The sequence below is a fragment of the Erpetoichthys calabaricus genome, chromosome 3 (assembly GCF_900747795.2).
Source record: "Erpetoichthys calabaricus chromosome 3, fErpCal1.3, whole genome shotgun sequence".
NCBI lineage: Eukaryota > Metazoa > Chordata > Cladistia > Polypteriformes > Polypteridae > Erpetoichthys > Erpetoichthys calabaricus.
The window spans coordinates 172,107,443-172,132,332 of NC_041396.2; the positions used below are offsets into that span (position 1 = coordinate 172,107,443).

General features: G+C 35.7%; 1 protein-coding gene across 1 annotated transcript in view; it reads right to left on the minus strand.

Annotated features, from left to right (window-relative positions):
• Positions 1-24,890, minus strand: part of rars2 (arginyl-tRNA synthetase 2, mitochondrial) — a 119,083-nt gene that overhangs the window by 14,228 nt on the left and 79,965 nt on the right. The window contains exons 11-16 of the mRNA XM_028797531.2: positions 22,649-22,744; positions 22,508-22,568; positions 14,715-14,791; positions 14,173-14,297; positions 10,564-10,631; positions 1,339-1,448 (exon numbers count right to left, since the gene is read on the minus strand). Coding sequence (XP_028653364.2) covers positions 1,339-1,448; positions 10,564-10,631; positions 14,173-14,297; positions 14,715-14,791; positions 22,508-22,568; positions 22,649-22,744 — 537 coding nt within the window. The remainder of the gene's footprint in view (positions 1-1,338; positions 1,449-10,563; positions 10,632-14,172; positions 14,298-14,714; positions 14,792-22,507; positions 22,569-22,648; positions 22,745-24,890) is intronic.

Genomic DNA, 24,890 nt, shown 5'->3' on the forward strand with positions numbered 1-24,890 from the left:
TCCTTTAGCTGAGGCTATGCTGGGTAGCTTTACCTTTCTTCATAAATCAAAACATTTTAATCATAAGGATGACTTTGGAATAATTTTATGTTATGCGGGCCTGTCACAAAAATGTAGGTAATTTCACATTTTGTCAGTTGCTCTTATTTGATTTTAAAATAATTAAGTACCATTAATTTATGATAACTCTGTCATTTTTATCTCAGTAGGCCTAAACATTTGTTTTATTGAATCAGCTCATAACTTTTACCACTTGTTTCAGCTAAAGTATAGTAAAAGTTGGACATTTTACAGATATATTGCTACAAAGACATTAATTAACACATTTATTTACAACAATGGTTTCACTGCCTTCAGTGAATTTAAAATGCTGCTGCAAAGATCATTATTTCTAGAAATAGGAAATATGACATCAGACTCCTATTAAATCATTTTACTGAGTTACCATTACTGTAAATACAGGGCTAATTTCATAATTCTCACAAATCCTCATAAAGCTTCAAATGGCGTGGACCCTGCTCATTTAAAATATCTAATAAATACTTACATAAACATCCCAAGGGTGAGTAAAACTAACTTTGGTCTTAGCAATTAAATCTAGGCAGAAGACTCACTACTTGATAATCAAGCTTATCATGGCTAGAGCTGCTAATTGAGCTGTTCATATTGTCACTCTGTTTGCTAGTCATATGCACAAAAATATAAGTATGGAAATCACAAACTGTTACTGGTTCCCTCGCTTCTGCTTCTCTAATCTGAATTCTAATATGGCACTTGGTGCCACTGCTACATTGACAAGCTACATGAAAAATTATGCAGAGATACTGGGAGCCATGGCATCAACATTGAAAATGTTTAATCTTCTTGTCACAATATCCATCATGTACTTCTATAAAAGATTGCACAAAAAAGAGTTGTGTATTCTGTCCTAGGTTATTCAAACTGCTTTTTAATTTTTGTCTGTTATAACCAACAGTTGACCTGCTGTGGATTTATTTTCTCCAGGAATGCAGACTAGAGTTTTTGTTGCCCTCTTTACTATCATTAACTTTGCATGAAATATCCATCAACTGCAGGCCATATTCACGCACACACCCATGCACACCCTCACACAAAGTGCAAATTAGGATCTCATATTAACCTTACACACACATCTTTGACATGTGGGAAGGGGTGGGGGTGCAAGTACCTAGAGAAAAATCGAAACCTAATAACAAAGTAATTTATGGTAAATCCAATAAAATTTATATTCCAACCATTTCTTTTTTATCATTACCTAAGATAGCAGTTAATTAGACTACAATGTCATCAAAAATAATCTTTTATATTTTTCAGCACCTGCAAAGTCTAGCATGTGTATACTGCAAAAAGACACCTGTATCACCCTGGCTTTGCAGTATCCGGTCCCATTCAAACTTGTAGTCGGATAGCAGAGGTCCTTTGAAATCCTAACAAAAAAAACAAAACAAAAAACCAAGTTACTGTACTTGTCATGCTTGCTTTTTGTGTTTATTTTATTAATTTTAAAGACTGCATTAATTAAATTACAATACATTAGTATTTATAGAGACAGCAAAAAAGAAAGAAGGCTCAATTTGAACATACTGATCAAAAACATAGAAATGTCCAAAATGTTAGTCTTGCTTCACTACATTCAAATGTATGAAAACATTAACAAAGGCCTGTCAGAGTCTAACAGTCTTTTGGACTATTCCTCAAAGATATTTTTTCTTTTTTTCTCATTTTAAGTGAAACAGGACTTCCTGTTCCAATTGCTTACAAGAAGGTAGGTTGGGATTCTTCTAGCTGAACATGACAAAAAGCCATGCTAATAATGTACGTAAGTGATCACAACATAATCATACAGTAAATGCCCTAAAACCACTTAAATAGAATAAAAAATTACAACAAAAATATAATTTCAGAACTTTAGAATAAGCATAATACATTTTACACATGGTATAAAAATACAGTAAAAAAAAAAAGTAACTACAGCTGCTGATTAATAGCCATTAATGTGTACGATTATCATGTTAAAACTTCAGCAAATTAATTTTTTAATGCAATCCTTAAATGTATTACAGTAATTTAATCTGGTTAATTTGACCACCCTTCACACGTAATCAAGCAGAGCCAAATGAACTCAAAGCAGGAGTGGGTAACTGGCACTTGATTGTTTTCTATGTTGTTTCATGATAATGAACTTCATTTAACACACACCAGTAGGGCAGTCACCCATCCCTTACAATACAGGATTGTTCAGTATTGGAGCATAAAATGCCACGTACCATACTGATATAATAAAAGATTTTATTTGTTCTGTATTTTTATACACATCGATTCATATATATACAACTTCTTCAAAGTACAGAGAATAACAATGAGAACAATTAAAATCAAACCAGTGATTCAAGCAGAGTGAACAAGTTTCATTTTCATGTTGCACTAATGTTGCAGATGCATAAGCACTGCGTATCAGCGTCATCTTTCTCATTGTGCTGTGTTCACACATTGATGGGGGAAAATAAAAACAGTCACACTGCGCAGTATAGCGGAACATCCAGTACAATACGCTACATGTAATGATTTCTGATAAAACAAATCTGCCACAAAGCAGGTCTGAGTGGGAGACAGAATGTCAGTGTGTGTCAGCCCTGTCCCTACTGACAAATACGCTTGCCGTTAAGTTTTTTTTTGGTCACCCATGGAAGGATATCTAACCTGATAATGCAGGAGCTACCCATGTACCAGCAGTTAGAGAGCAGATGACACTTCCCCAAAGCATATATAGTATGTTATTGTTTAATTAATTGTATAATACCTACTGTTGCCTACATTAGCCTATATTATACTGTAACCAATAAAACTAGGCCATAATCAATGCAAACTGATCATGATAATATTTCCTTCCATTGGGGCTGAAGGTTAAGATAGTTACACATACTTACATTTAAATTTATATTTATTTACTAAGCAGATGCTTTTATCTAAAGCTACTTACAAAGGAGGTCAACATAACTGTGTAACATTATTCTAGTGACTAATAAATAAGCCTATTTAGAGTTTTTTTACTGTCTATCCTTTGCTACTTAAAAGCATAACCTATACACATTTTCAATCTGAATAATGACTCCTCCTCTCCAGGTAACAGCTGCGGAGTTGACTGAAGTGTTTCACACAGTTAATCACACCCTAAGCTATAAAAATGCTGATTGTGCACAAAACCTGAATCACGATTTGATGTTTCTGTTTTTTAATATTTGTTTGTGTAATTGTTAGTGTTTTGATATGTTGTTTCAGCAACTGACTTGCTCATGGTGCAACAAAACCCTCCCACCCCCAATGCTGCACCAAAGTGAGTGATAGAGCTGCGCTACTTGTATATTAATTCCTATTTGTAATCAAGCTTGTTTTACCCTGCAGTTTGATTATACTTCTAATAGCATCACCAAGAGGGATATAAAATCTGATTTTTGCATATGGGTTGTTAATGAACATTAATAAGTTAAACTGGGTCATAAAGGATGAGAACCACTGCTTTACAACCACATTCTGAAAACCCCACCTGAATGATACAGCAGAAATTGGGATTTGCCAGATCAGACAACATTTATGCAAAGTTAAATCAATCACTTTTCCTGTTTATGTTCCATTTCTTGCCTTTTGTTAGATTGAGAGTGCCTAACATTAACAAGGTGTTTTGGCCATATAACTACTCCTCACTGTTTTAATTTATCCTGACATTCTCAGTAAACTCCAGAGATTGTAGTATGTGAAATATAGAGGAGGATGGCTGTTTCCAATATGCGTAACCATCACATCTGGCACTAACAATCCTAACACAGTCAAAGTAACTTCAAGCAAGTGTTTCGTGCATTTTTCTTTCTGGTTGAACAGGATTATCAACCAGTGGGGCAACAGTAGTAGACCACCATGCCACATTCCAGTATTGTCAACTAAGAGAAGAAGCATAAGGCTACAGTGGACATGTGATCACCATAATAGTCACAATCATTTCAACAAGAGAGAACATTATCCTCTTTGTTTTATGGGAATCCCTGATAGGGTTGTCATTGCAATTAATAGGTAAAACTGGGTCCATCCAGAGGCTATAAAGGTTGAAAACCAGTGCTATACAGTAAACATATCACAAAACAGTATTTTCAAAAAGAAAACAAAAGTTATTTCTTGCAACCTGGTAGAAGGGAAATTACATTGTATCCAATGTAACTAAGTCATAAAAACATTTGGCTGACCATTTAAAAAAAAAGTTTTATATAGAAATATATGATATACTGTATATAAACTCAGCAGGTGTTCAGAACACTTAAGTGATTTTCTTCTTCAGGGAGACCTTATATTAAAAGACCCAGCGATTATAAATTGATATGTTCTCATATCAAACTGTGAAGCCTCGAATTATAATATTCCCTAAAAAGTATAGAGGTACAGAGCTCTGGTTACAGTTCTGCTATTGATGAACCTTCTTTAGGATATGCTCAGTTTGAACCATTTGAACAATTAGCTATTTTAATCGTTACATGATCAGTAATGATGAGTGATCATCTCTTTATTTTAATAATAATTTATTTAGTTTTGTTAACACTTTTTAATTTCCATCCACATAGACTCACTTTTGCTGCTAATCAGACTACTACAACAGTGTTATCAGATAATGCATAATGTTAGATACTGGTTTTACAGTCATCTGTGAATAAAGTATGCAGTAATTAACTAAATTTACAGAACTAAGGAACTCCATTGTTTAAAAGCAGGCTGTCTGAAAATTTATTTCCTATTTTTACAACTTCAGGTTTGTCTGTTACAAAGTTCAAAATCCAGTTATTACCGTAGTGGTATAATATACAGTACCTTCACTTAAGTGTAAACAACTTTATCAATAGGTAAACAGTAAAAACATCAACAGCTAAGTTTTAGCTATGTGTAATGCAAGAAGAATTCTAATATATAAACTATGTTTTAAGGCTATCTTAAGAGTAAATACGGTTGAATCACCAAAAAATAAATATGACTTACGTGGCAATTGGAGCAAGTATGGCATGGCATAGAAGGAATAACTAGAACATATGAGAAGCATTAGAGGGTGGGTAACACCATAGTGTGAAGCCACAAATCTTTTTTTCTTTAATCAACATAATTTAAACATACTTAAAATGCTTCTACCACTACAGTACTGTAGGGCATCAAAATCATATAAACATGCAAGAACAAAATTTCATAATTTAGGGAATGAACATTGTGCAATGCATTTATCTCAAACCTTATCTGACTTCTCATACACTCTGTTAGCATAATAGACTTTTTTGCAGAGCATAATTTATGGTGTAGCATTATGACAAAGTCATTATCTGAGAAATATGTTGAGTTTTTTTTATTCCTTCCTTGTCTTTATGGATTTCCTCTGGATACTACAATTTTATCCTACAAACCACAGTTGCCCAGGTTTGGTTGACTGGCAATTCTACATAGCTATGGCCCATCCATCCATCCATGGCCCACAGTGTATATTTTCATATGTGAGAAAGTGTCTCTTTTTTTTTCTTCAATTTTTCATTTTTCACAGTGTATTTGTACAGCACTGGCCACCATTGAGTTCTGTTATGTCAAACTTTTTTCTCTACATTCTGTATGAACAGAAGATTAAAAAATTTTCTCAGCACCCACTACAAAGAACATGGGAAAAGCAACACATCAAAAAATATTCTTCGGTGGAGTATTTCTTTAAAGACAAAAATAAAAACCTGTTGAAAGTTGAAACATTATTTTCATCTGAAAATCCATACCATACATTAGTGCTGTGAATTTGAATTATGCAGTTCACAGCAATGACACTCTTTATCATCACAGACAAGTCAGCACACAGCTCTCTAAAACTATAAACAAGGACTCTGAGTGGTGCAAGGTATAGCATCAGAATTTGTCAACCATGGGGTGACACTGTATAGTTAAAAAGCAACAATATAGTGATTTGCAGCTTTTGCTTGACTGTTCTCAAGGTTTTGGTCTAGCCATTTACTAGATGTCAGGAGTTGCTGGTAAGGCAATACATTTTTCCTTGGGTTAAATTTTAATTGCTTCTTTTACCCTTATATGCTGCACTCAAAGTTTTCATTGCACTTTTTCAGGCATCTGAAAACCATCTGCTACAAAGCAAGTCTGGTCACAAATTTGCACCAGTGCAAGTTTTATCAGGAACATAAATCCATAAAGTAAATCCATAAAGTGTAGTTTTCATTAAATGTTATATAATGAGGAAATTCCTACAGTGCATCCGGAAAGTATTCACAGCGCATCACTTTTTCCACATTTTGTTATGTTACAGCCTTATTCCAAAATGGATTAAATTCATTTTTTTCCTCAGAATTCTACACACAACACCCCATAATGACAACATGAAAAAAGTTTACTTGAGGTTTTTGCAAATTTATTAAAAATAAAAAAATTGAGAAAGCACATGTACATAAGTATTCACAGCCTTTGCCGTGAAGCTCGAAATTGAGCTCAGGTGCATCCTGTTTCCCCTGATCATCCTTGAGATGTTTCTGCAGCTTAATTGGAGTCCACCTGTGGTAAATTCAGTTGACTGGACATGATTTGGAAAGGCACACACCTGTCTATATAAGGTCCCACAGTTGACAGTTCATGTCAGAGCACAAACCAAGCATGAAGTCAAAGGAATTGTCTGTAGACCTCCGAGAAAGGATTGTCTCGTGGCACATATCTGGGGAAGGTTACAGAAAAAATTTCTGCTGCTTTGAAGGTCCCAATGAGCACAGTGGCCTCCATCATCCGTAAGTGGAAGAAGTTCGAAACCACCAGGACTCTTCCTAGAGCTGGCCGGCCATCTAAACTGAGTGATCGGGGGAGAAGGGCCTTAGTCAGGGAGGTGACCAAGAACCCGATGGTCACTCTGTCAGAGCTCCAGAGGTCCTCTGTGGAGAGAGGAGAACCTTCCAGAAGGACAACCATCTCTGCAGCAATCCACCAATCAGGCCTGTATGGTAGAGTGGCCAGACGGAAGCCACTCCTTAGCAAAAAGGCACATGGCAGCCCGCCTGGAGTTTACCAAAAGGCACCTGAAGGACTCTCAGACCATGAGAAAGAAAATTCTCTGGTCTGATGAGACAAAGATTGAACTCTTTGGTGTGAATGCCAGGCGTCACGTTTGGAGGAAACCTGGCACCATCCCTACAGTGAAGCATGGTGGTGGCAGTATCATGCTGTGGGGATGTTTTTCAGCGGCAGGAACTGGGAGACTAGTCAGGATAAAGGGAAAGATGACTGCAGCAATATACAGAGACATCCTGGATGAAAACCTGCTCCAGAGCGCTCTTGACCTCAGACTGGGGCGACGGTTCATCTTTCAGCAGGACAACGACCCTAAGCACATAGCCAAGATATCAAAGGAGTGGCTTCAGGACAACTCTGTGAATGTCCTTGAGTGGCCCAGCCAGAGCCCAGACTTGAATCCAATTGAACATCTCTGGAGAGATCTTAAAATGGCTGTGCACCGACACTTCCCACCCAACCTGATGGAGCATGAGAGGTGCTGCAAAGAGGAATGGGCGAAACTGGCCAAGGATAGGTGTGCCAAGCTTGTGGCATCATATTCAACAAGACTTGAGGCTGTAAATGCTGCCAAAGGTGCATTGACAAAGTATTGAGCAAAGGCTGTGAATACTTATGTACATGTGATTTCTCAGTTTTTTTTTATTTTTAATAAATTTGCAAAAATCTCAAGTAAACTTTTTTCACATTGTCATTATGGAATGTTGTGTGCAGAATTCTGAGGAAAAAAATGAATTTAATCCATTTTGGAATAAGGCTGTAACATAACAAAAGGTGGAAAAAGTGATGCGCTGTGAATACTTTCTAGATGCACTGTAATATCCTGAAAGTTGCAAATGTCACCAGCTTTATTTAAAAAAGATGAAAAGGCCAATCCTAGTATTTAAAAATCAGATGGCTTAATGTGTATTGCAGAAAAATTTACAGAAAGAATTATAAATATGGAAATGAGCAATGATTAAAATACAAGTGTAATTAGTAAACAGATAATATGTGTTTAGTTGGGAGAGATAGTGCTTCACTAATATTCTAAAATATTCAAAAATGTCAAAATCCATCCTGTGTGGAAAAAAAAAGTTAAACAGTGGTGACTGCAGAAAAACAAGAAAAAAACACTCAGAACGCTCAAGTGTCATCAGCAATAGGTATTTTACACTTCGTACTTGTACAAGTCACAACTCTTTCTAAACTTTCAATAAAAGGCACTAGGACCAAGTGAATATACATTTGAGGTTCAATTCTAGCCTCTGATATACTGTGTAATGCTGAAAAATATTATTTAACCTGCCTTTACTGCAACTGCAAAAATAAAGCTATAAATATTTTAGATGTATTCTGATGATGCAAATCACCTACTAAATAGCTCTCAAGAACTGATAATAATAATCACAGATGCAAGAGGGGCCATTTATAATTATGCAAACTTGTAATAAAGAAACAGGAGATTTGTTGAGAATTAGAATTGTGGAAGAATCATTTTAGGGTAACATAGCATTCATATTAAAGGGTTAATAAATGTGGGAAACCAAATAAAGGTCAAGTGAACAACAAAATGTACATTGAAATATAACAATTGGTTTAGAAAAAATACTGAGATGGTCAAGTAAATAAAGAATGTACCAGAAGAAAGGTTGATGTAATATACAAAATGTACTGAAGGATGACTAAGAAATCAGCAGATGTCCTATAAACTAGAATGGACAGTTATTATATGCACAGAAATTTCAAGAGTGATGTCTCATCTCAAAAGGTATAAGAATATATTAAGAATATAATATAATAGACTTTTATTTTATATAAATCATTTGGGTGTAAACCAATCAACCAACCAGAGTAAAATATATGCACTGATTGACACTGTATGTATATTCAACAGTTTATAAAATTAACCTCTATCCTTCGTTTCTCTGACCATTCTGATCATTATGACCATGCTGTAACAGACTGCTTTTGAAGAATGCTCCTTCCAAGGCATTTTGCCGAGGAGTAATTAAAAAATACAATGAACAGCTTTTCTCCTGCCTGATTACTGAATTGTCCTGTTAGAGGATGTTTCTTTCTTTAATAAGATGGTAAATGTCAACCACAGAATTAATGTGGGTCATGTAACACCGTTTGGAACATGATGAATATTCTTAAGTCAAAGTAATTTTTTTGCAGTATTTATAATTGTGGTGAAAGATTTAAAATCACTGTAAAAACAGGTACTAGCTGGTCTAAACAGATTTTAAGAATACAGGATGAAAAGTCATCAGGACCAACAGTTAAGTTTTGCTTTAATTATGCAAATCCTCAAAAAAATCACTAGAAATAGACTGTGATAATGAATACAAAATCACGCATAAAGCCTAATCATCAGACAGATGACTCACTATATACTTATTTTCCTTTGCATAAGACATGCATTACAGCTGCAGAAATTGCTTTAGTCTACGTTTTTATTGTTGTTTGGCAGGCTGAAATGAAAAATAACAGCAATTAACAATTATGCTGGGGCAGGCCAAGCCTACACAGTGCTAAAAAGTATAGGTACCTAATCAGCTTTATTTTAAGCAACACATTTCAGAGTGCAGTGTTTTCTCTACCTTTTTGGCGTCACAACCCACTTTTTCCCATTGAATGTAAATGTCTTCGCCACCCACTGTCCCCCTTGATAATTTGAGCATGTTCATCAGAACCTGGGAGGTGATGGTTTCCTTATTGTTAATTCAAGCACAATTGTCAGAGCAGGGAGAGGGGTTGAATGAATGTATCAGAGCAGCAACCCACTTCATGACCCACTACCATTTTAAACAATAGCAACTTGCAATCCACCTGCAACACAGTGGTTGAGAAACACTGTCATAGTGAATGACGATACAAAATGCATTTGTACAAACCCTACTTATGTTTTTTTTTTTTTATAACTACTTTTTACTCACAAAGTAAAACACAGTACAAGTTAGCACATTGATTTGATCTTCACTGTAATAAAGTACTCGTTTTCAGCTAAGTTAACTACAACATTGACTTTTACAGTGTCACATTTGGTGATGAAAATAATGTAATTTGAACAATTAAACAAATCTGCAATTTTTTAAGCCACTCATTATATGCACCATGCTTGGGGAGTCAAGCTTTCTGATTTGAAGTTTCTGTGACTGATGTCCTTTCCAGAGATTGTTCCTGCCTTGTGACCTAAGCCCTATGCTTGATGAGCTAGGCTACAGCTTCCCCATGACCCTGCTCAGGATAATTTAGAAAATTAATAAATGGATAGATTGATATGGTCCATACCTACTAATCTTTTGAGACCACTTATTATTGTAATTTAAGTAAATATTTTAATGCAAAACTTTAATAAGAGTCATCAAGCATCATTTTTATATCATGACCTCCAACTAGATATTGTCCACAAATGTCACTTTTATATTTATACAGAATGAATAGTTGAGCCTATGAAAATGATAAATGTTTAATGGAAATTGTTTTTACCTGGATAATAATAGCACTGGTCCCAACATCCTCTGCTGTTTCTTCAGGGTCATCCAAGTTTTTGGTTGCTTTAAGAAAAAAAAATGGTTCAATATATCTGAATGTAGCATATTATAACACAGTTGCTACAGGGCAACATTAAACATCTGTGTGGGAACAATTCTCTTCAAAAATTAAAAGAATTTAAACGGTATGCCTAAAAAAAGTTTCATAATCTAAACCTATTAGTTTGGTTTTCGCTTTTCCTCAGATGACAGACTTGGCACACGTGCACTAATTTATAAGTATAAAATAGAAAAAGAAAATAACAGAAAACAACCCCATGCAACATTTACAAATTTAAATAAACATATACAGTATATAAATAGTAATAAAAAATTAAGAAGTTCCACATACTTTATTTTAATGTTCTCAAACATGAAGATTAAGGGAACAGTTGGAAACTGAGGAAAAGGAAACATTATGGACAAAATAAACCCTTGGCTTTTGTAATATATAAAATTAAAGTGTGGCTGCTTTAGGCAGGTAGTTTGGTGGTGTGGCAAAGCACTGGACTTTAAATCACAATGTTGCTGGTTAAAAACCCACCTTTGGCTGACCCCGAGCAAGTCACACAGCTTGGCTGTGCTTAAATTTTAACAAATGTAAAATGTACAATAATTAAATGCTGACTTAGGAACTTAGCAACAGACTATAGTATAAGCTAGCAAACGTGTCAGACTCTTGATGGTCTGATGCTTACATTAAGAGCTATTACAGTTAAAACCACAGTTTCTTGATCACTTTCACATCTTGAGCAATAAGGCAGGACAAGAATTTTGGTTAAGGTGTTAAGTGTATAAAGAATAGGAAAATGTTAGAGGGAAAACAGTAACTCAAAATGAATGGTACAAATTGAGTAGCATTTTAAATGTTGAAGCAGATGGGTCTTTCCACAGATTAAACAATTGATTCTGGAGCCACGTAGCTAAATACACTACATGCTATATTATTTTCTGTATGCTTACAACAGTAAAAGGATTGCATCTTGTGATTTCAATGTAAATGTAAAGTGGGTTGAAGGTCATAGCAGCTTTATACTGTATGTTAAAAAAAATCTTTAAACATAGTCCACATGAAGACTTAAATATTGGACATTTATATTTGCAAGTAGTATTGTAGATGTAGTATTTAAAACTAATGGCAGGTTGGAAGAAGAATGATTTAAAACAGTATGAATATGCCAATACAGTACCTAGGTTGGCTTACAACAAATGAATGACCAAAATATTTCCATCCTTCATTTTAATCCATTATTTTAATTTTTTTATTTGTCTTGCTTGAAAAAACGGTTTGAGCCAGATCAGTATTTAAATTCAGAACAGATCCAATGGGATTTGTGTGCCTCAGTAAGTCTTAGGTCAACATTGTCTGGAGATATGTTTTCCTGACCTGGTTAACTACAGCAAACCCTTATCTTTCCCTAATGAATGTTATAATTAAATCAAAAAGAATGTTGCCTGCAACAGGGATACTTGGACTCATTCATGGGGTTGGCTTGTGAGTAGTGTTCACCGGTGAGTACCTGGTGGCCAGGTGACCCATGTAACTTGTTTGGGCTCAGCCTAAAAAAGTTGCTATGTGGATTTTCCATGTTGGCTTATTACCCACAAGACAAAGAATGAGGTTCAAATGCAAAGCCAGCTGAATGATAGGTTCAGTGAAACTCACTAAGGCATACTAGAACTAGGCAATGGAAACTGGCTCTTGGGACAAATAATACAACTTCTCTCAAATACTACCTAATAAAACTGGATTCAATGCAATGCAAAACTTTAGCTCTGGGTCAAGCATTTTAATCAAAGATGGTCTCTTCTCCTAGTGTTGAGTTGTTTCATGGGAAATAAAACACTAGTTGGAGTAGCAATGCTAAACTAGCTCTCAAGTGGGTTCTGGACAGTTGGGACTTTTTTCCTGTGGATGAGAGGGAGTCCTCATTGTAACTTTGTTTGCGTAAATGCACTAAATATCTATTCAGAGTAACTGGCCATTTTTAGAGGCAATTGATTTGATGTTCTAGAGTATTACCGTTTGGCTCTATGGTCCTTTTTGAAAAACCTAATGTTCTGGTAGGGAAAGACAGAGATAACTGGAGGGTTATGATGGGTATGAATGGCCTGCCTGATCTAAATTCAAATGCTGAATTGTTACTGGATTTCTATACTAACCACAGATTGCCTAAAACAAACACCATGTTTAAGTACAATGTGGCACCAAGTGTACTTGATTCCAGAAAACACTGGACCAAAGATAAATGATCATCTTTTTAGACATGTCATCTGACTGAAAATGTACATTCTGAAGTCTCAACTAAACAGATGTGCTGAGTTGTCAAATGATCACCACTTGTTGGTCAGCTGGCTAATACAGATGGACCACACACTGATCTAAAACCAGTCTGAATTTGTGTAGTGTTCAACAAAAGGCAGAGTTTAGCTGCATTTAGAAATGAACAATTTTATGGGGCTGCAGCAGTGGTGTCGTGGATCAAGCCTTTATTCCTCTACACTCAAGGTAGTGATAGAGTGGCACCCTGTCCAAGTTTGGGTCCTGCCTTGCTCTCAGTGAACCTAAAGTGTTTTTTAATAGTATTAAAAAATTGATGGGTGGATATATGGATAACTGGAGTTACAATAGTATTTTGTTCATGGGACAGTTTGACTTCCTAATCTTTACTATAGTAATGGTCACTTATTTCTTCCAAGATTGTATATAACCTGACATGTTACTGATGTAAAACTGATTTTGCTGATAAATGGCTATGTAAGTACAAGTTTATAAGTTTCTATGAACCATCATTCATCTGTACGGGGGCACAGCGCTAATTTTAGATGTATAACAAAAGGTTATATTTTACTTGAAATACTATTGTTACCCGTGAAATGTTCAATTCCCTGTTCTATGGCTTACACCTAGGTGTTGGGTCTTTATATATTTTCAGAATACACTACTACAAGAACACAAACTAAAACAATAAAACACAGTAATAAGTTTAATAATTTTGGGTTGTGATGCCCTTTTGTCTTTGCAGAATATATGCTGATGCATTAGAAATGAAAGAAAAAAAAATAAACATTATTACCAACCAGTTAGATGTTAATTAAAATAACATGAATTGTTGTTATGAATTGGGACACCTTGTTAAGACATCTCGTTTTAAATACATTTTTCCTATTGTTCTGTTGTGGGTCATTGGAACATTTTAACCTAAAATGATATTAATACAAGTCTAATATGTATATTGTTACTTATGAACCAGTGTAAAAACTTTATTTAATTTCAAGTATGTGACATTGCCATTCTGTAACTTTGTCATTTTCTACTGTGTTGCTAGGATGGTGTGCACTATTGCTAGAGGCTGTCTCCCAGAAGACACTATGCATCAAGTAACAGATGCTACACTTTATAACATCGCATGGAATTCAGTTCAGTGTCCAAGACTGTGAATTCGTTCACAGTATAACTTCAGTGTTTGCTCCCAGTATTATATATCTTCTGGTTTATATCTAGCCTTCCACTTCTCAATTGTTTATGATTTTTTGTCTTAGTTTTTGTGATGGCACATCTTACTTTTTGAAATGCTCATATTTTGCAGCATTCTTGAGCGAGCTTCATCCAAAACATCCTCTAGGAAAACCACATCTCCTTTTCGTGTCTTCATACCCTGAACAATCCCAAATGGAACATGGTAAAGACTACAGTTAGGAAAAAAAAGAAAGAACAGAAAAGCCATCATCTATTACACCATGAAGTAAAATGCATAAAAAAAAAGAAAAATCAGTTCTACGGGGACATGATTAATATGATGTGCAATGTATGATTATAAGTGAATGTGACTAGTCTGTATAATTTAAAACAGCTTTGACAAGCTCCTTACCTTGTAGCAAGTAAAAACCTATGATTTTCACAATCATATGTAACTTTGAAAACTTATAGAAACAATGTATTTCTACATTCTGACAGATAGAAAAATCAGTTTCTAGTGTTAAAATAACTAAAAATGAAACATTGAGCTAAATGTCTGCAACATTTAGGGTTGGAATTGGCTCTTTCATCGAGTGACTTCTTAATTCCAGGTATACAATTTACATTGGGCTATTTTTTGTGCTTACTGTTCTGCCCATGTATGCCCCATTGCCTTCAAGATCTGGAACATTTGTGTAAAATGATTCTGTTGTCCTTTATCTGTCTAGAAATGAGAAAGAAAAAACTAGTTTCAAAGTTCTACAAATTTCTACTCCTGTAAAAATGACATACTGCTAAGAAACTGTTTTAATCTATAAATAGAGGAAATCAACAGGATAAACAATTTTATTCAAAGTTACAAATAAATGTCAAAGAGATTATACTTCATTTTAATTTCAGTAAGTTTATATTACATTTTAGATTTTGTGTGCATGTCTATGAAATAATAATTGGAGAAAAAATAAAACTGTTGTAAATAATTGGTATTATAAGTATACTGTCAGTGCAGTAGTCACTACCATTGCCTCACAGCTCAAAAGTCTATAACCTCTTTGTGCGCAGTCTGCAGGTTAACCTGTATTTTCATTTTTTTTTTGGACACTTCAGTTTCCTTTCACTTTTGGGGAAGGCTGATTAATTCCTGTACATTCATAGTTTCCAACAACCATTTACTTCAATAAGCAGATTTGGAAAATAAGAAAAAAAATATTTGTTAAGGCTCCTCACAGATTTGTGATACAAGTCATAAAAGGTAAGTTATAATAGTGAAATGCAGAATGTCAAAATTAAAGTAATTGAAATGAAGTACGGGGGCAAACCTGACTCATACTTTGCTCAGCTATTTTACAATATGACTTCTTTTAGCTGTTTTTCCTTTTTATGTCTTTTTTAATATTTGAATGACATATCTTTTCAATGTATATGCAACATTTCCTCCTTTCTAGCTCTCAGGCAAGTGCCGTTTTTAGAGAAAAGTTAGTCATTGGTCCACACAATGACATTAATGGACTAAATTGACATCTCTTCCCTCATGATTATTTTTATGTACCTTGTGGAAGCAACTTAGCACAGATTGAGAAGAAAAGGACACATTTCCTTATTATCATGTGTCTCTTATACTGTATATTTATTTAATTAGCAGAGTCTGTTTATTGTAGTTCCTATTCATGCTGCTCTGACTAATCAGTTTAATAAAAGTAAAATATTAATAAAAAAACAGGTAAAACAAAATATAACATTTCTACAGTTTCAATTGACATTGAGTAAAGAGTATCTAGTTGTGTCCAGGCTGCAACAAATTCTTCAGGTGTCTGGCAGACACAAAATGACTGCCAAACCCAACTTTGATAAACAGCTACTTATTCAGGTGCCGGAGTAATTTCTTTTATCATCTGACTACATCACTATAACAGGGAAGCATTTTTTTTACAAAGGGTGACTGTGACAATGCGGGTTCTCTCCAAGCTCCCAACGTCCTTATGGGAGCTCTGAACCCAACACTGTCGGTAATGTCACAGAGATGAGCTGACAAATGAGGACGAATCTCACATGAAACCAGGGGATATATCCAAAAAGTGCATAAGTGCTTTTATTAAAACAATAGAGTCCAAAGTGCAGTGCATCAGGTGTCAATAAATAAATTCATCATAAAACAAGTGTCCAGTGAGGATAAAAGCCATCAATAAATAAATCCTTTAAAATCAGAGGTAAAAATGCAGAAGTTACAATGCAATCTCTCTCTCTTTACTGTCCAGCCCACCTTCGTCTCTCATTCTCTCCGGCTCACCAATTGCTGCATCAGCCAGCGGAGACCCCACAGCCATGAGCTCCTTCTGCCAACCTCCGTCTTAGCCTCCTTACGGACGTCACTGCCAGACCGTCCGAGGTCGGCTCTCCTCCCTTCATCTTTCGCACTCCCGCAGTCGCTCCTCAGATCCCTCGGGAGGACACCTGCCCTGCTCACCCCACTCCTCGAACATTCAGTGGGGCGAACTAGCCCCCAGAGCACAACCAACTAACACTCCTTTGCGGGGCCCTAGCTCGTTCGCCTTCCTCTTTTCAGGTGGCCAGATCCTCCTGCTTAGACTGCCTTTCTCACGTCACTTTACCTCTTTTTCCTTCACCTCAATTAATCTCTCCCATTCTAGATTTCTCCATCCCCCTTTCCCCTGGTGTCGACCCGTATAAATACACCCTTGCGCGCCTCCTTTGGCACAGTGCCTTAATCATGCACTGCAGGAAGCCAATGAGGCAATCGAGAACGACCGCACCCACACGTGCAGGTGCGACTAGCTCCAACTACCCCATTAACTCTCCGCGGTCGTGCAATCGTGGCCACGGAGAATGGTACGGCTATACTGATTTAAAACCCAGTCTTTTTTATTGGAAGCCGCGGACCCGCTATACCACAGTGACATGCAGAAAAAGAGGCATTGACCTTTATGTACTTTTTTAACTTGTTTAGACTGTCATTATCCTGATAATGGTGTGCCTTTCAGACCCTGCCTCTCAAGTTCTTTTAAAGTCAGTTTGTAAAAGGGTTACAATATCATTTCTAAGAAAAGTAGGAAATACTAACTTTTTATTTTCATTAATCCTCAGGAACATTAAAGTATTCCTTTAACATAACTTATAACTTCCAAATGAAAAAAAATCCCCAGAAGGAAGGTAACATGCATACAGACATAATAAACTAATTGTATATGTTAATTGACTATGATCATTCTCCAGAAAACAGAAAAAATCAAACAGCTATAAAATAACCAACTATATATATTTATTTATATATTTTGCATCTACTCCTTTCAATACACTAAACATCTCTACTCTTGGCTAATGCTCTCTTCAGAGATTCAATATTGTATATTCAGCAGTTGCCTGAAACCAGTGTCACTCTTTTTGACTTGACACAACTGCTAGTCAGAGCACATGTTAAATTTAATAACTGTAATAGCTGAATCTTGTTGCCTCTAAGGGAGTCAAATTATATGACCAGGAATTGCAAGGGGTGACTGATTACACATTTCTCTCTTTTTTTATCACGGTTCAATCCATAATTTGTATTGCACCACACAAAAGTCTGGCATTGTTGCTTTATTTTTGCTACTTAATTTTGGCAGCCCATCAATATGGAACACAATGCAGCTCTCCTCCATTTGCATAGTCTAAAACACTTCTTCTTTCCTTCTTTCCTTGCAGGTGCCAACATATTTCACTATTTGTACTTACGGCTTGCTTGCTTTTAATTTTCAGAGTCCACCTCTATGATGTAGCAGGGCGCAGAGGACTGTAGAATGCTATGACTACGTCACTGACTTTTTACAGATAGCATCAGAACTAATTGTGGCAAAGGGCAAAAATGACCCCAAATTAAACAATACTGCACCTTAAAACACAAAGGAAGGGACAAATAATGCCCCCAAAAATATTTGTAATATCTATCATATAAAAAAATCTTGGGTCGAGACGTGATCTTCTCGGAGAGACTAAACATTGCAACCTTAGGAAGCAAGACCCGTGAGACAGTGACATTTACACGTCATGCCCTACTTACAAACAATTTAAAACAAGTTCACGGACATCAAACCTCACAGTTGTTGGAATGCTTTTGGCAGACACACTTCTCCCAGCTCTAAAAATGTCATACGTTCTAGATGGCACATGAATGACTAAGTGAAGAAGAAAGAGCAGCATGTTGAAAAGAGACACAAAAGCGTTGGAGAGAAAAGAAGGCAAAAAAGGATGCACAAGAGAACAATAATAATCTATGTGCAAATTCAGAAAATAAGGAAAGCAATAATCAGCCTGGATGTCCTGTGAGAAACACTTTGACATCCTGCGAGAGACACTTTAACGTCCCGCAAGACAAAGCAGTGAGTCCAAAGGACAGCTGCTGTGCAGGGTTTTAAATGATAGACGTGCAGCGTGACAAGCAGAACACGCAGCTCAGCAGCAGAAAGACAGCAGCTGATCCATCCGCATCTCCTTAGCTTGCTTCCACCAAACCTCCCCGCCTTCACAATGTGAGTGGCACAGACGCGAAGTGGCACGGGGCGTGGTAAGCAAGCGAAGCAAGGACAGCTGCTGTACAGGCTTTGAAATGATCAACACACAGCGCGAGAAGCAGAACATGCAGCACGGCAGGAGGAGCAGTAAGCAAGCAGGTGATCCATCCGCATCTACAAAGCATGCACTCAGCCACCCCCTTCACCACCCCCTTCACAATGTGAGCGGCAGAGATGCCAAGTGGCTGGAGCGTGGTGCGCCCCGGGGTTGGGGGGAGTGAGTGGGCTCACAAAGCGAGTACGGGGCAAAGCCCCCTAGTTAGTAAAAAATTAACATGTATTACTGTCAAATTTACATTAAAATTCGACTTTAAGGCTATGATTCCATCTAATATTATGCTTTTTACAGCGTTTCCTATCCTGCCTTTGGGTGCCGTTGTACAACTAGCTACTGCAAAATGTTCTGCAAATACAAAGGACAATACACCACCATCAAACCAACAGTTCCTAACCATTAAACTAGGTCAATCTACCCTCAAACAGAAGTAACATTGGATGAACCGAAAATCCATGTATATAAAATATCCAGGATATATTTCAAGACTTAAGAAACCTTCCCTCTCAGTTGTGCCCATGATGCTTGTGTGTTTGTTGAAGGGCAGTGGAGTGAGAAGTCAAGCAAAATGACACCTTTTATTGGCTAACTAAAAAGATTAAAATATGCAAGCTTTCGAGGCAACTTAGGCCCCTTTGGTACAACACCCTAGTACTTGAAGGGCAGTGAAATTATAAAAAAATGTAAGCATCACATATCTGCATGAAAGGAGTGATTGTTAATCAATCTCTCTTCCTCAGTCTCTGATGATACTTTATGAATGGATTATTTTAGGTAGCTAAAAGACAGAGTAATGTTAGCCAAAATGTTACTTTAGTAAACCAAGTAAGAAATTTATATCAGTGGTTCTCATAGTGTTGTCTGCGGATCACCTGTGAACCTCAAGTGTTAGTCAAGTGGACCACAAGGTGATAGTCACCATATTGGAGCAAACTGAGTGTTAAATAAAATAAAATGTAAAATAAAATCAGCCTATTACATACAAACTTATGTATTTATAACAATCACACTACTACCCAACATTTGCACCAGTAAATGATCACAGTGAAGCATCTAATACTATAGCCATGAAGCACACCATCCAATTTTATTGTGGGCAATAACTGTATGTCACGAACTTTGTAAGAGGTGTGCAGGTAGAGAAGATCTGCAATAAGCCAACAGGACTAATTAACAAATGAAAATTTTAACGATTAAGAACAAGAAAACAGTATATAAGCCTTTTCACTTCTTTCAATCTGCAGACGCCTGCTCTTCCTATTATCAAAACTGTATACTACTTATGTTACTGGTAGTACAGGCAGATGCACCACCTTATAATATAGCTGGGGTGTCGAACATTTGGGTATACTGGCTACAGTTTTCTAGTCCAACCACTTTTTTAATAAGTACCAATTACTGCTGCTAATTTTGATTATTTTGATTTGATATACTTTGTGGAACATACTTCTTTTACTTTAATTATAAATTGCTTGATCTTTAATATTTATAACCCTCAATTGCTTATTTTCTCATTACCTAGTAGCCAAACAAGAAATAGACGTAAAGCAAACCAACAGGTGACCATCTAACTCACATCTCACTTCCCGGGGAACAACCATTTTCACTTCAGCTTTCTTAACTGGAAATCAATTCTTGCTGTTAGTGAAACATCTTAGAAAACCCAATTGCTTTCTAGTCCTCTGATTCTGCTAGCAGACATTAAATCCACATGTCTTGTAGAAAAACAGTATTCAATATTTCTCAGACCTTCAGCTCCGTTGTTTTCAAATGTTTTATCAAAACAGATATTGTATGATGGACACATAAGTGAAAATCATATAAGGTGTATATGCTACAGTACACCGTTTTCCATGGTTACAAAGTTACATTACTGTTTTTTTAGTCAAAAATGTACAAAATATTTCTAATTTGATATTATAAACTCAAATATTTGATGGAACCATGCTTACTAAGCCACCATATCCTCATTTCATTTTCAGTATTTGCATCTCCTAATTCAGGAATTTCTCATTTTTATTATTTCTATATTTGGTTCTCTATGAGATTCTTCCAACTTGGGTGTTTCTTCCAGTTTAACCAAGGAATTAAACATTCATATTGTATTTCCTTTCCCCTGCCAACTAAATTAGTTCCTGTGGAACTATGTATTTCTATTAAGTTTGCCAGCTTTTTAGCAGTACAAAGCCTATGCTAAATGACTATTTTTTTTCCACAGAAACAAGTCTCCAAGTCAATGGTCCATGTCAATTATACACTGCAGAGTTAATGGAGACAGGTCTTGAGGAATGATGCCAGCTTATTGTATTAAGTTATATATAGTAGTTGTGACCATGCTAGTAAGGGACATTAAAACACACATACAAGTGTACCCTATATTTCAGTTTTTTTCTTTTTTGTAAATACTCTATTACACATGACATTACAAATCCAGCCCATTCATAGAATACACTTGGGAATGCACAATGTGCTATCATTTTTCAACACACATACTGAATGCTGCATGGCAGTATCCTTTAGGATCAGGTGGTGTAAATAGCCATTTGTGAAGTACAATTTTTATTGTACAAAACATACATGCTCTGCAAGTATGAGAAAAGTAATTGCTCAGGGCACACATTAAAACTATGTTATTAATGTGAATATATTATACAATGGATTCAGAAATTATTCAGACCCCTTCACTTATTTCACAATTTTTCTATGTGGTAAAATCATTTAAATCAATTAAATACACAGTTTTCTGAGAACACAGACTCTAATCGCGCCCTGATTTGTTTGTGCTTATTACGTGGACCTTCCCAGATTGGATCCAAATTATTACAACGTCTCATTCCCTCATTGTTCACACTATACAAAAGAAAAATATATTCCTACAGAGCAGACATAGAAGAGTTGAGTTTTGTACATTCTAAATAATGCATACATGTGCTAAAGGCAAACAAATTCTGTGGCTGAGATGTTAGCATTCCTTCAAGGATTTTTTTACGCCATCGCATGCATGACCAGTACAGGAGAACATCTATGTCATATGCATTTTCGGACAATTTAGTGTGGACAGAGGTATTTTCATAAATTATATAAAAATGTGAATATGAATGGTGATCGTTTTGTTTTAAAAATGTCATTTTTAAATGAAAACATAGTAATGGACATAGTAAGGTTCCACTCTCCAGGAACTCACTTGGGTACCTCTTTTTCGAAGGGATTAAAGGGGGTGTGACGTATATGCAAGCAAGAGCCACATTTCCATCTGACACTAAAAGTGATTGCATGAAGAAGCTAAGACACACCCAATCCTTTATGAAATAACAAAAATTGAGAGCCAAAGTTTTTAACTTATCAGCTTAGCATGTTGGTTTTCTAAATACTGAGCATGTGAAACATGGACAAGTTACTTACTAGTCTTGTGATTCTGACAGTTAATTTTAACAATAAAAATTACAGTTGTTTAAACATTATAATATACAAAATTAGGTGAACAGTGGAAGGTAATCGATGTCTTGCTCTCGTTAAAATTATTATTTTGCTCTTAAATTCTAATAAGTAAAGAAGAAACATTTAATAACCAACATTAACAATTGTGTGCTACTATATATTGGACTTTGTTACAATATATTTCTAGGGAAAAATCATATATAGACATTAAGGTAGCTACTGTATGTTAAACCAATGTACACTTTCTGGCAGTGGGAGATACACAGAAATAAAAAACACTAGAAAGAACATTCAGTCATGTCTATATTCCCTAATTTTTAGATTAATATATGGCCACAGATATAGCACTACAATATGTATTGAAAATAAAAATTAAACTTACCACATAAATCATCTCATCAAAATTAAATCTGTCCATTCTATCAATTGCTGCTGCAAGATCCCTGTAAAACAAGGGTGTAAATGTAACATATAAAGTAATCAAAATGAACATCACATTTTATTTGTCATTTGGTGAACTTGCCTGGTTAAGTACAAAGAAGTGCCATTACTCCTCACTAAAGTGGCACAGGATGTCATATCTCTAGCAACGGAGAGATCCACCACACCTACTCCTTCCCTACAAAAAAAAATAAAGCATTTGCAAATGTTTTCTCTGAAAATGAATTTGGTAATGGGATACTTTTACCATAAAAATAAAGAATTTTACACTTCTCTAAAGAAAAACACATGGCAAATGTTTTCAAAGAAGGCAGATGACCTATTATCTAAAAACATTTAATTATTCAGGATTTTCTAATAATATGTATTGAGATAACAGGAGCCAACTTTTGCAAAAATGTATTTGTGTTGCTTGCACGTGTAAGACTATATGCTATTTTACTACAATACTTCAAAATTAAGAGGAAAACACATTTTAATAACCCAGTTTTATCAAATATTTTTTGAAGCTAGTTAAATTTAAGATTTACTGACATCTTTACTTTGTACTAACCTATTACCTTTACTCTGAGAAAGAATGATGCTGTATTTAAGGCACTAAGGCTTACAAAATGAAATATATTCATATTAAGGAGAATAAATCTACTCTACTAAGAATATGTGACAAAGGACTCAGATTATAGTAAGTATTTTTAGTCAAAGAAATGAATTCTCGGTATATTACACACTTATTGAATTTATTATACTGTATGTAAACTACAAGGTATTTCAATATGTTATTTAATATAAAAACTTACAAGGGGTAACAAATAATACACCGTGTTTCCCCGAAAATAAGATCTACTCCGAAAATAAACCCTAGCATGATTTTCAGGCTGCTTTGTAATATAAGCCCTACCCCAAAAATAAGCCCTAGTCAAGATTGTCAGCTGAAAAGTTAGGCGCCCAAGGCCAGGTTTATACTTCACGCAATGCGACGTGTGTGCCCAAAATATCCATTAAATTCCGAAGAGACTGCCACAATATCTCTGAAAAGGATGTTTAATGATTACATCCATCAATTCGGGGATGCGCCCATTCCAGCAAGCATCGGCACAACACAGAAACAAAATCCCTGGTTGGGGCATCAGCTCATCGCAAGGTGAACACAAGCACACCCATACACTAACGTCATTGTAGCTTCACCAAATCCCCAAACCTTCATGTCTTTGGATGGAAAACTGAGCACACTGTGGAAACCCACCAGGAAAACATGTAAACTCCAAGCAGGGATCACAAGGGACGTGACTCCCTGCGAGACAGCAGCACTACCGCTCTGCCACCGTGCCACCCCATATGTGAAACTATTAACAGTATTCATTATTTAAACAAAGTTAATGATTTATCTGTAAAATGTAACATACATATTTTAATGCATTTCATCATGAAAGTGATATTAAGTATAAATCTAAGAATTCTAAATGTGCAGAGAGCTGGAATATTATAAATTTAATGTGTTTCGTCTGGCGATGCTGCTTGCTGCTGCTGTCAGGTCAGGAGGAAAAACCAGAAGCGCGTAGTGATTTAACAACTGAGTCGGTTTTAAGATGACGTTTAAGACGGTCTGCTTTAATGATAAAGTAAACTACGAGGTTAATGTGGACATTTCGAGTTTAAAGCAGAAATTTCCACTTTAATCACAAAAAAGACATTTTCATTATCATGAATAAATATACAGTAAGATATCCCCCAAAAATAAGCCTTAGTGCAAACTTTTGGAGCAAAAATTAATATTAGACCCGGTCTTATTTTCGGGAAAACACAGTAGAAGAAAAAATCCCACAAGTAGCTGGAAACCTAAAAGCTAATAATAAAACTGGATAGCACTGAGAGAGTAGCTGTGCCTCTAATTTATCTGTCTAACCTGGACCATCTCAACTGTGGATGGAAGTTTGATATTGGATGCATGACTATATTCTTAATTTGTTACAACTCTATCAATTAATGCATTTTCTGAACTCACTTTTAATAAACCAGTATGATGCACATAATTTTCACCTGTCAGCTTTATATAGCCAATAGTCACTACATATTTTCTTCTATGATTTTCTCTTCTAATATGTAAAATAGTTTGAGTGACTTGATAGTTTTGTTCTACTTTTAAATCATAAATTCTTGACATCATGTTATTCCACAAAATAAATAATAAAACCAATACAGTAGTTCTTGCGAACACAATACAATTGTCCTAGAACAATGCAATATATGTCCCAGGCAACGCCTCTTTTGCCCAGAAGAGCAATTCTACGTAGTAGTCCAATGCCACTGTTATGGTGCTCTCACCT